The sequence below is a fragment of the Nanorana parkeri genome, unplaced genomic scaffold (assembly GCF_000935625.1).
Source record: "Nanorana parkeri isolate BGI_ZX_2015 unplaced genomic scaffold, ASM93562v1 scaffold1121, whole genome shotgun sequence".
Classification (NCBI taxonomy): Eukaryota; Metazoa; Chordata; class Amphibia; order Anura; family Dicroglossidae; genus Nanorana; species Nanorana parkeri.
Window position 1 is genome coordinate 261810 of NW_017307389.1, and position 17760 is coordinate 279569.

Genomic DNA, 17760 nt, shown 5'->3' on the forward strand with positions numbered 1-17760 from the left:
AGAGAGAGAGAGAGAGAGAGGCAGAGAGAGGGACAGAGAGAGAGACAGAGAGAGAGACAGAGAGAGAGACAGAGAGAGAGACAGAGAGAGAGAGAGAGAGAGAGAGAGAGAGAGAGACAGGGGAGACAGCAAGGAGAGAGAGGCAGTAGTCCCAGTAACAATTTTAATGTGCTTGTTTTTTTAAATAAAGGCGTTTCTTCGTTGGTAGATCTCATTAAGCTCGTCATTTGAAAAGTAGATCTCCAGATGAAAAATTGTGGGCACCCCTGGCATAGTGAATATGTGTCACTGCATTTAAGGAAGTATACATGTGGGATTCTTCAAAAAGTTGACAAATTTCAGGATCCTTCAGATTAATAGTAGCAGGCTAGAAATAACAAATTCAATGTAGAAATGAATATATAATGTTACATTTTGACTACAGGCACACTTTAATGTATTCTTAAGACTGTGTTTAAAATCAGTCACATTCTAGGGGGCAGTCCGTCCACAAAGATTTGCTCCGAGCTGAATGGACTAAGCTGATTTTTACTTTCTACTATTGTGCTAATAAAACAAGCAAAGCGCGAAAATGCATTGTGAATAATGAGAGATGACTAGAAAAGCAGATCTGGAAAGATTTCAATGCCATGGTATAACTGGTGTAAGACGCTGCTTGTTGGGGCTTCATAGTGTCATTGTTTACCCTCTGTCTGACTTTGGATACCGAGTGCTGAAAGACAGATGTGTCGCTACAATCCCATATGAATAAATACAATCTGCATAAATTAGGAACAGTTCAGACACTAACGGGGGAATTTTTAGCTGATCACTGATGAGCAAATAAAAAAAAATAGCCAAGGGAATCATCAACCTCAATCAGTGAAACAGGAAACGCTGTAGGAAACCCAGAGTGATGATTAAAGTTTATGTATAGCCAAAGTTTTTTGTTTTTTTTTACGTTTTGGGTACAGCGGGGAAGGGTTAGAACTCCCATCAGGTTTTTATTGCTGTGCGTCTCCCACTGGGAAGATTCCCTCTCTACCTGCCCTTTTGGCCCTGAAGTAAAAAAAGATGGTAAACCTATCAATGGGGATACTTGTTTTGGGAACTAAAACTAAAAAAAAAAAAAAGGTTTTGGTATACATACACTAAGGGCAGGTTCACACCATTTTTGGGACCAGATCTGGAACATAGTGCATTGCGTTTTTACCGCAATTTTACAGCAATTTTGTTTAGCTTAAAATGGTCTTACAGGTGTGTTCCATGCATTTGTGATGCATTGTGATGCGTTCCAGTACATTCCAGACCAGACAAAATAGAGCAAGCAGTATTTTTCTGGTCTGGAAGGCCAGAAATAGCATAGGGATACATTGGGATGCATTTTGGGTCTGGAAATCTGGATGTGGTGTGAATGGGCCCTAAAGCAGGCTATAGCAGTATAGGTTTGTTTGTGAGGAGCTTTGACTTAAGGTGCCTATCGCTGGAAATCCCGCGATCGTACGATAATCGCAAAGTGTATGGAAGGCGTGCAAACGTTTCTACTGTACGATTGCACGTCTTCCGTCGAACAAGCAGGCTGGAAAACCCGCCGAGAATCGTACGATTCTCGGCGGGTTAGTGGCATGCTTGTTCGACAACTGCCAAGCGGGCCGGTGCGCTCACGTGCACACTGCCCGTTCAGCATTGCATTAATCAGCGGGGTGGGCTTGTGATGAAGTCAAGTACGATCTGCCTGTCCAAGATGGGCAAACCGTACGTTTTTTTTATTACTTTACAACCCTCACAAGACAAAAGTCTTGCAAGGGTTGCACAGTGTATGGGCACCTTAACCGCTAAATATTCTGCTGAAATACATTCATGTGAACTGCCTTACCTGAGAAAAGATTGGTCATTCTAGTCAGTTAATATTGTGAGTCACAAACTTCCCTCACACTGCCTAGCCAGAAGCGTGACAAGCGGCATGCTTGTTTTTTCATCCAGCATTGTAGCTTCCCTCATTCCTTCTATGCTTGCATTCTGCCCACTGGAAAGTGAATCACCGTAACCACACTGCCCTAATTAACAGGCAGTTAACACAGGAAGCTGTGAAGCCGAATCAGGAAACAACTGATTGATCTTCCTGGCTGGGCATTGTTATAAAGAGGTATGAATCACATGGCTGAGCGGAATTACACAGATTTTGAAAGGTGTAAAAGTTCGCAGAAAAAAAAGGTGAGCACTTAGCAATTCAATTGAAGTATCAACTTGTAAATCAAGCTTCTGTTATCAAAATGGGTACAATTTTAAACCTCTCATAACGTAAGCCTGGACACATCCCAGGAGCCAGTGTTACCAGTGCTTCCTGTGTTACCAATGCTCCTTAAAAATGACAGCTGGCCTCTAACATTTGGGGTTTTCCAATTGTTGTCATTGGAGCTGGCTCCTAAAAGAAATCGCATTGGTTCCTGGATTGGACAAACTGGATCCTGAATTCCATCTAAATTTGTTCACCCCTGTCATTAAAGGGGGTCTAAGGTTTAGGCATTAGACCTTCTTGTAATATATAGGCAGGGCTTGAAAAATTTGATAGTGTCTTACCAGTCAGTCAAAAATGTCACCAGTCAGCATGACCGGACTATAGCCTTGCAATTTATGTTAAAACATTTTGGGGACAGGTAGAGCTTTCTTTTGTGACCCCACGGGGGGTTATTTTATTTTTTACTATATAATGAAAAAAGTACCATAAATGTAAAAAAAAAAAAAAAAAAAAGTTTCCCTACGTTATGTTATAAAACATTTAACCATATTTTTAGTAAAACATAAGTCGGGGTCACGTCGGGTAAATAGACACCAAGCATGTCAAGCCTTAAAATTGCATGTGCCCGTAAAAATCGCAAGAAAACGCCCATAGGCGACGGGTAAAATGCTTTAACTGGTTATCAGTTTAGTGTTATCAGTAATTAATGGCTCTAAAATTATTGCTCTCACTCCGACGTTTGCGGCGATATGCAACATGTGCGGCACAATAGGCACAATCGTCATTTTCTGCGTGTGTATGTGGGGGGCGGGGACTTAAAAAAAAAAATGTTATGCTTTTTTTTATGATTCTTTAATTTTTTAACTCGTCGGGCTCCACCGTCCTCTTGTCACAGACGAGTGGACGAGTGGATTTTTCAAGCCCAAAGTATATCCAGATTAGGAGGGAATGAGGTCAATGATTACTTTGTAAGAGTAATTGCCTATTTTCCCATTTAACCTCTACAAACATCCCATAAATGAGGAGAAGCAAACAATAACCAGGTTGAGGAACACACCAAATTAATACTCTAAATGAAGGTAAGTAAGGATTATGGAGTATATTTACCCAACACTATAGTAACCTTCCCACTGGAAGAACAGGATACACAATATTATTACAGGTATTTATATAGCGCCGACAATTTACACAGTGCTTTACACAATGCACAGTCACATCAGTCCCTGCCCTCAAGGTGCTTACAATCCAAGGTCCCGATCTGACATGAATACATATAAGTGCAAATTTAGACAGGAGCCAATTAACCTACCAGCATGTCTTTGGCGTGTGGGAGGAAATCCACGCAAGCACAGGGAGAACATGTAAACTCCTCGTAGATAGTGACCTGGCCAATACTATATCACTAACATTTCAGGAGTGTATCAAATATTCCTACTTCTTAGCCAACAGGTAATACCCATCTTATTTCAATACTTTATGACAGCGTTTTTGCAATATTGCTTTGTCAGGTTATTGCTATCAAGGAACAGCGATCATCAGCTAATAGGTAATTTAACAATTGATCATACTCCCCAACATAGACTGACAAGCATACTCGGTAGACAGTGCCCCTCCCCCCTCCAAATGTAGATTAAGAGAAAGAAAAGAAATTGGAATTTATAAGAGCCTTTATAAGAGCCTGGCCCATGGATGATCTCCAGTCAACCATAAGACACAATGAGGAACTTGGAGTAACGGTAGTAGGCAGCAGCAGATCCGTTTAGTAAACTCTGTCCTGATAATTTCTGGTTGTAATCATAATGAGCAGAGTACTGTATCTAAAAAGGCAATGTAATGGCTTTTAAAGGAATTCTGTACTGGCTTCAATACTATGGGTCACTGAACTGGTATATATAGGCAGATCAGGAATTCTGACTTGACTAGAACCTCATTAGTTGCATACTTCCAGCATTATCATGACTACTTGGCAAACGACTTGCCTCCCAACTAAGCTGAATTGTGGGATCATGCAGGCCCAGGTCGTATTCTGGTACATGGCAGCCTATGCAGGCATTAGCGGGAGGAGTGATCTCCTCTCTGACAGTGCATGTAGAGTTCTGGTGCCGTTACCAGCAATGAGACAGTGGCACAAGGCATGGAGAACTGCTCGAGGTAAGTAACACACTGAAAACCAATAAAAGGGCTTTCTTCATACTACTAACACCAATGATGGAGCAGTATTCTTTCCACTGCCACCAACAAAGGGGCACTATTCCTACAACTGACCACCGATTCCAGGCCATTATTCCTTCCACTGAGAACCAACTTTGACCACTGATGCTGCAGGTTACGTACACTTGAATCATGCATTTTGCACACTTTGTTGTGCGTTATAATCCTGACCAATGTGTTTACTGTCCAGTGGGTGGTCGCTAAGTAATCACCAATCGATTTAGCACTCGTTCACACTATGGGCGGTGACTGGAGTTTTTCACCATGTGAGCAACACCAGTCACCCACAAGGGCACAGAGCAAACAAATATTTTCTATGTGCCCTGTTTACACCACTATGCTGCTTTGAGGTAGGTTGCAGTGTGAAAATATACAGACACACTGCATTTTTTCCACACTACACTCCGGGCTACCTCACACCATCCAATGCATTCAGGGAACGGTTCCGTGCCATGAACGCAGTGGTTCGCATAAACAAAGCTGAGCGTGATACTCCAACGTCATGCATTTCAGTGCAGTGCTTTCGCAAGAAATAGTAGTGCGTTAAAGAAAAAGGTAAAACCTGCCTTATAAAAACAGCACAAGCTTTAGGTACTTACCTTATGTGATGCCTCTTGATGCGAACATCTTCTTCCTTCCACTCATTTCCAATTGTCCTTCCAGCAATGGTGCCGCTCTATGATAAAACACAGACTCCTAGGTCTTCCTGTGTCTCACGTAGTCTGTCCTGCGTGCATTTATTAATTTACATGGTCACTCCTCTCCACCCCTCCGGTGATATTGAGTGCGTATGCTCCCAAACACACTTCCTCCTGCACGGCCGTTCAGGAAGCTGGGTTCTACAGCTGGGAGCGAGCGGCGCAGATACAGGCAAGTTATTACCTGTTTTCCAATCCATACCCCTTTTGGCCATGCTGTCCCTCTTTGTTCAGTTCTCAAGTTGGGATAAATGCAAACAGCACTGTCAGAATTAAGTCTGCAATGTCGGCCTATGTCTCTCTCAGCAACTGGCTAGCGAGTAGGTAATTGTTGGTGAGTAGCTACACATAGCATGCTCATCCTGTAAAGCTAACAGGTATTCAACCCACTTAAACACACTCACATCAAAGTAGAGCTGCAGCAAACTATTGTAAACTACATTGTTAAAGCTCAGAGCAATAAAACAAGTGCATGACTTGTTACTTTCTGTTTCACAAGAATAAGGCGGGGTGTACCTGCCATACATGTACTGGGCTCCTTCTGTAAATCCCAAAGTACCTTCATCTGCATGTTCTACTTGTGCTAATACATACATACATTTTTTTCTTCTTCAAGGTAGCTAATGCTGGTAGGTCGTGAGGCGGCTCAGTCAAGCAAGAGAAGGCCAGTCGCGCTAGGATAGGCAGCATATGTTTATCTTTGTCATGGGAGCTGCGCTGAGCCGGCGCGAGCTGCGCTGAGCTCTGCAGCCTTGAGTGCTCTGCTGGCGTTAGGAGTTAGGTCTCGGGGGGTGGGGGGCCACAGCAGCTCTAAAGTGGACCTGAGAAGGAAAAAAGACAGGAAGAAAGAGCCAGCAATGCTGACACCGCTTGGCCCTTACAAGTGAAAGTCCCATAGTACACATCTCCTCTGATAAGAGTGCTAGGTCTACCTTTAGGTGGCCATACACTGTGCAAATTTTGGCCGGTTCTTGAAATTTGCACAGTGGGTGCCACTGTTGGCACCCTTTTTTAGCTGATCGAATGAGCTGGTCGGAAAACCTTCTTACGAGCAGAGGCGGGCGAGCTGCCGCCCTGTTTGGGTATTCTGTTGCGCTGAAAAAAAAAAGTAGAACATGCACTACCTTTTTTCAGCGCAACGTAACCCAATGGATCCAGTGTAAACCAGCCCCAATCACAACCAAACATTTTTCAATGCCCTTCCGTTAGCATCCGTTGAAAAATGGATCACGGTCCAACAGATTGGAAGGAAGTCAGAAGCTACATTTGAAAGTCAAAAATTGGAAGAAAATCTGTTGACTTGCGATTTACTTCCAATTTTAGTGTGAATGCACTCTTAAAAAGACTCAGTAAATGCCAAGGCTGCAGGGAGAGGGGGATTGTGTACTAAATCTCTTTCTCCATCACAAAAAGGAAATATCAGGGTGTGTTTGGACCCCTGATATTTCACCAAATGTTAAAATTAAAAAATAAAAATAAATAGTTAACCCCCCACAGACAAACACACATGCACCAGTGGGGAGCACATTATGGTGTACATAACACGCATGCACTGGTGTGCATTATGCACATGGGCTGCAGTGCACTGTTCCAACACATCACAGTGCTTGATTTTTTTTCTTTTTACTTCTATAAATAACATTAATTGTGCTCATGGACACTCGTTGCAGTGCAGTGCTCTCATCAGTAAACTGCCCTGACTTCCCTTGGCCTTGAAGGTGGTTGAGGAAATAAGTGAGTAGGTTAATACATGCCTTTACTGGAAACGTTATTGCGACCAAACTGCCTCTCCCGGCATAACAGTGTGAAAGCAACAAAACTGAAGAAAGTGTCACATGACCTAATACAGGACAATAGCCAGAGACTAGGATACATTCCCTAACTGCTATTTACAATGTACTAGGTAAATGTACCCAGTAGTTTATTGTAAACATCCAACATAAAGGTGGTTTAATCTCTTCCTTCTGCCAAATTGTGAGTCACGCCAGGTGAGGTAGAGAAACTGTTGGGTGTTCCTGTACAAACACCAACAAAATTACTTAGTCTTAGAGTTCAATTAAAAAAAAAAAAAAAAGAAGAAGAAGGACTAGACAGAATAACTAGTCTGACCGACCAATATACTGTCAAACAGGAAGGTTAACATTTAACAAGGTCTCCTGTTTAATGGTGCAGACATGACTATCAGCCTATCAGAGATCATTTTCACTGGCGACTGCACCAAACTGATGAAATGTCAAATCTGATTGGTTAAGGGCCGATTCACACTACATGTGTTGGGGCTGTGCTGGGCGTTGTTTCGGCTCGGTTCACACCACCGTGTTGCGACGGAAACGCTGTTGTGTGTGTTGAAGAAAAGTATGGCATGCAGTACTTTTTTCCAGGGCTGTAGGGTGAGACGTGGAACAACCGCCTCCCACCCCGCTGTGCCTGTAAAACTGAATGAAAGGTCACAAGTTCTACAAAACAAAAAGTAAATTGGGATCAGTGTTTCTGCACTGTGTTGGGCAACGCACATCAGCTTTTGTGCATTTATCGCAGTGGCTGGTGTGAATTGGCCCTAAAGTTCGTATTTGCAGAATCCAGAGGCTACCATAGTGGAAATCTCCTTCTGAAAATGCCAATTGTCTGACTTTCATGGTGACTCAATGGCTTTAAAATTTAATATAATAGTGACTGACCTAAAACAAGTATACAGATAAGAAGCTTTGATGTCATGGACTTTCTAATCTGTATGCTTGTATTGGGTCAGTATCAAAGAAAACATTGGGCTGGATTCACATTTAGCAGTGGTGTTTTAACATGCATTAGCGCAACCTACCAAAACGTGCAGGTGTCCTAAACGTAATGCAAGTAACTTTAAGGGCAGGTTCACACCATTTTCCGGACCAGATCTGGCCTGGAAAATGGTGTGAACCTGCCCACAGTTCCAGTGCATTCCAGACCATACAAAAATGGGACAGGCAGTATTTTTCTGGTCTGGTATGGACTGCGCTGGTGTGAACAGAGGCCAGAAATAGCATAGGGATACATTAGGATGCATTTTGGGTCTGGGAACAATCTGGATGTGGTGTGAATGGACCCCAAGGGTAATTCCACTCTCACAAACTGGCAGAAAATGAATTTACCCGGAGCGTTCTGCCACCTCTGCCCACCCCGCTATTAATACAGTTTCGCTGTAAGCAAACCCCTTCCCCGCTGCTAGCTGGTGGTATGGCTATGGTTCGCCTGCACATATGTCCATTTAAATCCGAATCCCCCATAGACCAACATGGGGTCTGGTCATTTCAGATTTTTCCTCCATTGCAAGGTGGAACCGTAGCAGATACATAATGAAAGTTCCTTGCCATGACTGCACAGGTGAGATGCTTACAGTTGTTATTCACATTCTACTTCAGATATCATTCAGGTATTGCTGTACTGCACACCATTCCGATAGTAACCTGGTGATCTGAGACCCCCTGCTCATGATAGAGAGAGGAAGATGTGACGCAGGAAAGGAAGAAAAACAGGTAAGACATAAGGAACAATTTCTACAAGCAATGGATTACAGAGAACTCAGATTAAGGTAAATTTAGTAAACGGTCTGAATTTAGCACAACTGCAGTGTTTGCTGCATACTATAAATAGTATACTAGTTATACTAGAGTTGCACTTTAAAGCCAACCCCTACATTGTAGCCAATAGACAAAGTAACTGTTCTGTTTGACAGGATTCACCATGGGATGCATGCCTGTAACTACCCTCCCGGTGCTTCCCTAATCTGTCAAATTATTTCTATGCCAAAAAACGCCTATGCACATTTTGACCAAGTGTTGAAAACTGCACATAGTTCAAAAAGTTCCTGCCCGCCCCCCATGTGACTGCTCTCTGGTCTTACAAATGGCCACTCAAGAGCACCCAAAGCTGCAGGCCAAGGAAAATATCCTTATGTTCACCTTTTTCAAGGAGGGCTCTGAATGTGGAGCAGGTCGAAGAAAGGGGAGTAAAGACAACTTCTGGTGCCTCATATAAAGGAAGCCTAGTACGTTGTTTGTCATGGGCAAAGTCCAAATTTGTTGTCACTTGTGGACTAACAAAAGATTCCGATCTAGATAAGCAATAGGAGGCCGGCTCAAATTTGGCATATTCCTCATCATCACAAACCTGAGTCAATGTACTGATCGGCTCCTTTCTTAACCACTTGCTGCCCACAACAATTACTATTTGCACACACGTGACAAGAAAACAGATTAAACCCCCCAAACAATTATATATTTTCTGAAAGCAGAGGACCTGTGGAATAAAAAACTGCTAGTTGCAGATTTATGTGTTGCACGGTATTTGCGCAAATGTTTTTCAAACCAGTATTTTTGGGATAAAAAACACAAATGAAATTTAGTGCACAGAAACAGAAGATAATACCCATTTTTTTAAAAGATATAAAAGATGGGGTCACGTCGGGTAAAGTGATGCAAAACATGTCGAGCCTTAAAATTGCGTACGCCCATAAAACCGCAAAAATACTACAATACCCCAAATTTCCCCGTAGCTTCCCAAAAATATAATTTTAAAGCTTTTACTGCTCATCAGTTTATTGTTAACAGTGATTGATGGCGCTAGAATTATTGCCAGCACTCCGACGCTCACGGCGATAGGCAACATGTGTGACGCAATTTTCGTTTTGCACGTAGGCGCAGCCGATGCAAGTCTGCTTTTGTATGTGCGTGTATATGGGAGCGTGGAACTTTAAACTTTTTTTTACTTACATTTTTTTTTTATTTTTTTTTAAACTTAACTTTATTGTTATCACATACGGGGTTAACAAGCCCATCTGTGTAAAAGAAAATATGATGACATGTCCTCTTTACGGAGACCCCAAAGAAACTGATAAAGCAGCAATCTGCAACACCAGCTTCTTCTACAGGTCCAATGATTGGAGGAGAGATCAGTGGCTAGATGCTTGCTGAACTCCCTCTCTGAGACCCGTTGTGCCAATCCCAGGCCCACAAGGGGAACAGCGGAGTATGGGGAGGTCACACACTACTGCTCAGTGCAAACAATCGGGCGGCTGTACAGCCATCGCCAGCTGTTTACAACAGTTCTTGGTATAATCGCTTCAGGGTCACTGCGAGTGTTGTAAAGTAGCCACAGCTCCAAGATTGCTCCCGTGATGGACTACAGCCCTCCAGCTGTGGTGAAATTACAAATCACATCATGCCTCTGCAGAGTTATGCCCGTTTCTTTCACAGTCTTGCAATGCCTCATGGGATTCCTAGTTCCACAACAGCTGGAGTGCCAAGGTTTGAATACCCCTGAACTACAATCTCATGTTTAGTTTACTTTATTTGTATTGAAACTGTAGTCCATCACAGGAGTGAGCGTGGACCTGTGACTACTTTACAACAAACACAGGGACCATGGGGAATAAAAGTAGCCACCCTCCAGAAGGAAGCACAGGATCTACAGCTGAGTGATACACAAATAAGATACATTTTTGGTAATAGTTAAAAGGTACTTGAATGTTTTAATAAGGTTTAACCCCTGGGTTTAGTGTCACTTTAGCCCTTTCCCTGCCACGGACGCAAGGCTTACAGCGGAATACAACCCCTTCCAGCTGGTCACATCACTAAGCCTTAGGTCGGTGGCGTTCTGCCTTCTGCTATAAGCTCATGGTCACTTTAGCAACCATGAACTTATATCAGAAGGGTCCCCCTGATGGTCCCGTGTAAATTAATAGCTATCAGCAGCACAAAAATTATGCCCCCCAACCCGCCGTCACTGCTGCTGACAGCCAACGCAATTTGCAGCCTCTCCTCCCCATCTGCCCATCTGGAGCAACTCCACGCTCCGATCTGTTTTCCCTTGGATCCCCGCTGCTCTCCTCCCACCTACATGAGCAGAAGCTGCAGGGGTCCAAGGACAAATACACTGCTAAAGTAGCCGGGGGGGGGCAGAGGAGGGAGCTGCTGTCATTCCAGGATGGCTGAGCAGGAAGAAGAGCAGAGCCGGTGGCTGTCACATTCAGGATGGCTGAGCGCGGAGGAGAGAGTTTCAGTTTGGAGAGCGGCTCTGTGCGTGACCGAGTGGAGGATCAGCAAATATCTGTAATATTTATCGATCCTCTGTGTAGCACAAACACTGTATTAATCGCTGATCACTCTAGTGTTTGTAAACAACTGGGGACATACTATGTGTTCCCAGTTATGAATGAACATGAAGTGCTTTACATCGCTTCCTGTTCATGAGTTCCTGAATGGAGAGAAGCAGCTCAGTACAGAGGATTCTACCCATTCATAACTGGATACTATCTCCAGTTTGTGAATGAATGGGCAGCCTCTGTACTGAGCTGCTTTCTATTTATTCAGAACAGGGGCTGCAGAAAAAGAGATTGAAATTTATTTTTCCATTTCAAAAAAAGAAAATCTCAGGGATCTGTTTAGACCCTTGGTATTTCACTGAAGCCCCCCCCCCCAACAGTAAAAAAAAAATTAAAAAGAATTCGAAATAAAAAGAGAAACACACAACCGCACACACAGGTGTATGTTATGCGCATGTGCTGCACACATCGCTGTGCTTTTTTTTTTTTTTTAAATAACATTAAATTCAACTGTGAGGTAGCGTGTCAAAGCGTTGTGACGCGATGCTGTGCGTTGTGATACAGTGTGTTGCAATTAAATATATACCTGCATCATTTTATCACAACATACACACCAACACAGCGCACAAACGGCACTGCAGATCAGGCATCAACAGAGTTTTAACATGCGTTGCTTATTTACAGTTTTGCTTCACTGGTTTTTTTACCGTTTCGCAAAAAGGCACAATTTAAAATGTACAAATGTGTGTTATTTACCCAATACAGTTTTTATCTATTAGATTTAGTCGGAAAAGTATTTTTTGTGTGCACCGATACTGATTGTAGTGTGTTTGCATCAATTTGTGTATCTTTAATCGGTTCAATATTGATTTGACAAACATTTGCGCAATTATGGCAGGACCTACAAAATGAGTAGCACCATCTTTTGATTCTACTGGGCCTGTGCTTTCAGGAAATGTATGGTTTGGGGGGTCTTTTACAAACACTAAAAGCTGCAGTAGAAAATTTTAAAAAGGGTAAAATTGAGAAAAATGGTGTGGCCAGCTGAGGTCTAAAAGCACTATGCAGGGCTTGGCAGGGAAAGGGTTAATGAACCCATATCATACCCGTACACTGAGTACACAGCACCTATCCGTCTCTCATCACTATTTATTGTGGGAAAGAGATCTTATTAGGTAAAAGCCTTATTGTATGTGCTATATACAAGTTATATACAGGTACCTGTCAGGTGTGAAAGCAGGACACATAGGAGGAATCCTCGGAGCAGCAGCATCGCTGTGTCTATGATCCAGGCCGTCGGTCGTACAGATCAGTCCACATACAGTCCTCCCCCGGCCCATGTACAGGTCACCTCACTTGTGTGGCTGTCCTCGGATCGCTGTCATCGTTATCACTCTCCCTCAGGCGATACACACATATGGGCCGATAAGAAAAGCTTTCTTCTATCGTCCTCCTCACTTTTCCAGCACGACCCAACCCACAGGAAATGGAGGGAGACCTGTACACTCCCAGAGTCCTGAGGCGGGGCACCTCCTCCTTCCTCCCAGGTGTACAGCACTCAGGTGACTGAACTGACTGCTGCTCACCTAATACATCATGTAACGTGACTAGAAGAAAACGTACAAGTCTATATCATTGTACAAGAGGCTCTCAGCATATCCATATCATTCATTGTGCCAGAGGCTATCAGTATACATGGAGGACTCTTCCATAATAAACGTTATATATCTATATCATTGTACAAGAGGCTATCAGCATATCTACATCATTGTACAAGAGGCTATCAGCATATCTACATCATTGTACCAGAGGCTATCAGCATGTCTATATCATTCATTGTACAAGAGGCTGTCAGCATACATGGAGGACTCTTCCATAATAAAAGTTATATATATCTATATCATTGTACACAAGGCTATCTGCATGTCTATATCATTGTACAAGAGGCTATCAGTATATCTACTGTATATCATTCATTGTACAAGAGGCTATCAGCATACATGGAGGACTCTTCCATAATAAAAGTTATATATCTACATCGTTGTACAAGAGGCTATCAGCATGTCTATATCATTCATTGTACAAGAGGCTATCAGTCTACATGGAGGACTCTTCCATAATAAAGGTCATATAGCTATATCATAGTACAAGAGGCTATCAGTATACAAGGAGGACTCTTCCATAATAAAAGTTATATATCTATATCATTGTACAAGAGGCGATCTGCATATCTACATCATTGTACAAGAGGCTATTGGTATATCTACATCATTGTACAAGAGGCTATCGGTATATCTACATCATTGTACAAGAGGCTATCAGTATATCTACATCATTGTACAAGAGGCTATCATTATATCGACATCATTGTACAAGAGGCTATCATTATATCGACATCATTGTACAAGAGGCTATCAGTATATCTACATCATTGTACAAGAGGCTATCGGTATATCTACATCATTGTACAAGAGGCTATCGGTATATCTACATCATTGTACAAGAGGCTATCAGTATATCTACATCATTGTACAAGAGGCTATCATTATATCGACATCATTGTACAAGAGGCTATCATTATATCGACATCATTGTACAAGAGGCTATCAGTATATCTACATCATTGTACAAGAGGCTATCGGTATATCTACATCATTGTACAAGAGGCTATCGGTATATCTACATCATTGTACAAGAGGCTATCGGTATATCTACATCATTGTACCAGAGGCTATCAGTATATCTACATCATTGTACAAGAGGCTGAAGTGAATGGCACCGCAGCCACGTCCTCTGGCCACAATGCGACCGGCCACACTGAAACGCGTGACATATCAATGCTTGTGTTCCGATCAGAAAAAAAAGCAGCATTTTTTTCTGACCGGACCGCAGGCATTGATGTGCCTTGCGTTCCCATGTGGCCGATCGCATTGTGGCCAGAGGGCACGGCTACGGTGCCATTGAGTTCAATGGACCGCCACGCCCCTCCCGCAGAACAAAGTGAGCCGGCTGCAATCGGGCCGAATGCACTGTGGCTGGTGTAAACGGGCCCTAAATCAGACACAGCCTGGGTACAAGAATCTGTCCCCTGCCAGGAGCTGCAGAGTGGAATCCTTGGTGGAGAAGCAGTGGTCTCATTGCAGAGGTTCAACATGTTACCTACTAAGTCAGACTTATAGCTCTGCAATCAGCAAATCTCATGCTCCCTGCTATCTGGAGAGGTATAGCATACAGTATATCTCAATGCTCAGGTAACATAGCATCCTAGCATCCTCTAGTTTACCCTTGGGTAACTGCAAAGTTACTGACATCTGCTGGTTACAGAATACATGCACATGGTATAGTATATGGCACAGTTGTAAGTGTACAGTGTTTACAACAATCTATATTTATAATACAATGTCTTTAAAGAAGAAATATGGGGTTAAGGCTTTTCCCCATAGTTCTCCTTAGGGTAACGGGAGGACACAAACTAGCGTCCTCCCGTCACCCTAGGCTCAGTATACTGCAAGCTGTAGCTCGTGGTATACTGAGACGCTGCAGTATACCGCGAGCTGAAGCGGATCCTGACAATTATGTCTGGATCCGCCCAGCTGCGTGACTGACAGCTGGCTCTGCCTATCTAGAGGCAGAGCCAGCTGTACCCGCCCCCTCCCCCGTCCATTCCGCCAGTCAGCGCTGGCGGATCGGAGCGGGGAGGGGGGGAATCCAGCCCCTCCTCTGTCACGGCAGAGAGCCGTGACAGGATCGAGAGGTGAGCGAACGCCGGTATGTGTTCGCTCACCTCCCGATCTACTGAGCCGACCTGTGACAGTCTCATTGTCACAGGTCGGCTAGAACTATGAGGTGAGTGAAAAGCACTCATCTCATAGTTCTCCTTTAAGCAATGTCATCACACACAGCATGTAGCATGTAAAAATGTATAATTTAATGGCGATTGGAAAAGAATGTAAGATTGTACAGTCAGGCTGGGTTCACACCTAGGCGTATTTAATATGCGCGTTTGTCGCGCGTCTCGTGTCGCGCGGTAAAAAAAACATGCGACAAACGCCCGTTTCCGAGGGCTACTTGGCTGTATCCCAATGGAAACGCGAGACCAAAACGCCCCAAAGAAGTACATGTACTACTTTGGGCGTAGGCCGTTTTGTATCGCGTTCGGACGGGCGGAAATACGGCAAGGTGTGAACCATACCCATTGAATACAATGGGATTTAGATGTTTGAGCGTTTTGTAGAGCGTTAGTCGAGCGTTGAACGCGCTACAAAACGTTCAGGTGTGAACCAGGCTTAAGTCTGATTGTGACATTTCATAGGCTTACATAGCACACAACAGTGGCCATGATGAGAATGAGCACTAAATCAGCTAAATACATTCTCAATCAGACCTGGGCATTTCATGGCCTGCGGGCCTTATCAGACCCTTTCCCAGATAGCAAGGACAACTTGCCACAAACTTGTGGCAGGGTGAAATTGTAATTATTTTTAACTTGCTGCACACATTCCTGGCAAGTTGTAGACTTGCAGAACACTTGCAGCACAAGTTCTAGTTGACACTTTTTGAATTTGTAGCAGATTTGCTTGGCAAGTCTACAGCACCCAAGAGTCCTGCAAGTCTTAGGAAGAGCTCTGCAAGTGTACAGCACTTTTGCAAAGCACGTTGATCTGGAGAATTGCAATGCAGACTTGCTGTAATTGTGCAACAAAATTGTGAAGCTTGGCAAGTCTGCAATACTTTATCAAGTCATTTTCAAACTTGCAGCTCAATTGCTTGCTATCTGGGTTGTCTGTACCAGTCCAGCCCACGGTCCAAACACAGATTGAACGCTGGCCTGTGCTCAGTTATGGTTGGCCTCCAAGGCCAGTTCATCCACTGCAAACCATAGCCCAGGGCAGGTCAGCGATCGGTCCATGTTCGGACCGTGTTCCTTTTCCGCCGTTGGTTGCTAGGACGGCTGGCATCCTAGCAACCAGTAACATCTCGGGTCCTCCTCCTCTGAAGTCATTGGTTGCTAGGACCGCTGGGCAGTCCTAATAACCATTGACAAATGTCTTCCCGCCTCCAGCATTACAGGAGGATATCCGTAATGTAGGGTGTCAGCTTCTCCTGAGGCTCCTGGTGGTATCCATACTCTCCTGTAGCTTCACCTTCTGGCTCCCCCCTGTGGCCTGTCAAGAAAAATAATAAGCAAGTATATGCCACATACTATGTGTGGACAATAAGGCTTCATTCAGGGCTTGTTCACACCTATGTCATGTGTTAATTGCATGTTTCTGTATTACATTGTGGCAGGTGCATTGCGTTGCATGCGCCACTTTTTTCAGCGGTACAACACATTGTGGCGCAGTCGATTGCACTGGGGCCAGGAGGTACATTTGTGGTGCCATTCAAATTAATAGCAATGCAATTTACCTGCCACACTGTAGTGCACAGTCGATGCGTTTTGCAGTACCGTGCGTTAATCAGTACGGCCCTTCACAGCAGTCCCAGTTTCTCATGTGGCCCCTTCAGAAAATTAATTGCCCATCCCTGTTCTAGATGCATCAAAACAAAGGGTGCGCAAAGTCTTCCAAATTTATTTCTAAAGCACCATAGCCTGGGTTCAAAAGTATGTGCCCTGCCAGGAGCTGCAGAGTGGAATCCTTAGTCTCTGTGGAGAAGCAGTGGTCTCATTGCAGAGGTCCAACATGCTACCTACTAAGTCAGACTTATAGCTCTGCAATCATCAAATCTCATGCTCCCTCCTATTTGGTGAACTCTGGCTCTGACTCAGCAGGGGGGCATTACGGACCTCTGCAGAGAGACCACTGCTTCCTCACAAAGGGTCCCAGCTGTGGCTGCTGTAGAATGAAAATGCATTGTCAGATTTGCGCACCTTTTGTTTTGATGCACATGTACTGTATTTAGCTTTATTTAGGTTGAATAATCAATTAGGCTTTAAAAAATCCTCTATTTCTGCCTGACTACAAAGTACACTGGACATTTTACAGAGGGCAAGATCATATTTATTTTGGGACATTGACAAGCATGGCACAAAAGAAGTGATTAAATATATTGCATGAATGTTTCATTAACTCATTATGGCCTTACACATGTTTCCATGGCAACTAGAGGGAGTCATTGGCCTCTATAGATTTCATAAATAAGCCAGAAGAGTATTGTACAAAAGAAAATAACTGTGTTATTTACTCTGCATAAATGGGTCAGTTTAGCAATGGCCAGTATTAGTTTTAGAATGTATATTATCAGATGTATGTATCATAAATAGGAAGAAAGGGCACCTCCCTGAAATGAGACGGAAACCTCCCTGAAATAAGGTTTTGCAGGTTGGGATGTCTGAATAAATTGCATTTTCTTTATTAAGTGTGTAGCACTCACCCCCGAAGGAGCCGCTGAATAACCGGGTGATTCTATCCCCCTACACCAATGTACCGCCCAAATGTGGATCCACAGCACACCAACACACCTTTGAACAGTTTTATAGCAGATTTAATCATAACACAACATATGAAAACAACAATGGCAATAGTATACCCAACAATCACACGAAAGGATATTAA

At 43.5% G+C, this 17760-nt stretch overlaps 1 protein-coding gene across 1 annotated transcript in view; it reads right to left on the reverse strand.

Moving 5' to 3' along the window:
• The window catches only part of CDCP1 (CUB domain containing protein 1), a 49509-nt gene extending 36847 nt beyond the window's left edge, over positions 1–12662 (reverse strand). Inside the window, exon 1 of the mRNA XM_018567959.1 lies at positions 12425–12662. Coding sequence (XP_018423461.1) covers positions 12425–12476 — 52 coding nt within the window. The 5' untranslated portion in view covers positions 12477–12662. The remainder of the gene's footprint in view (positions 1–12424) is intronic.
• Between the last annotated feature and the right edge of the window lie 5098 nt (positions 12663–17760).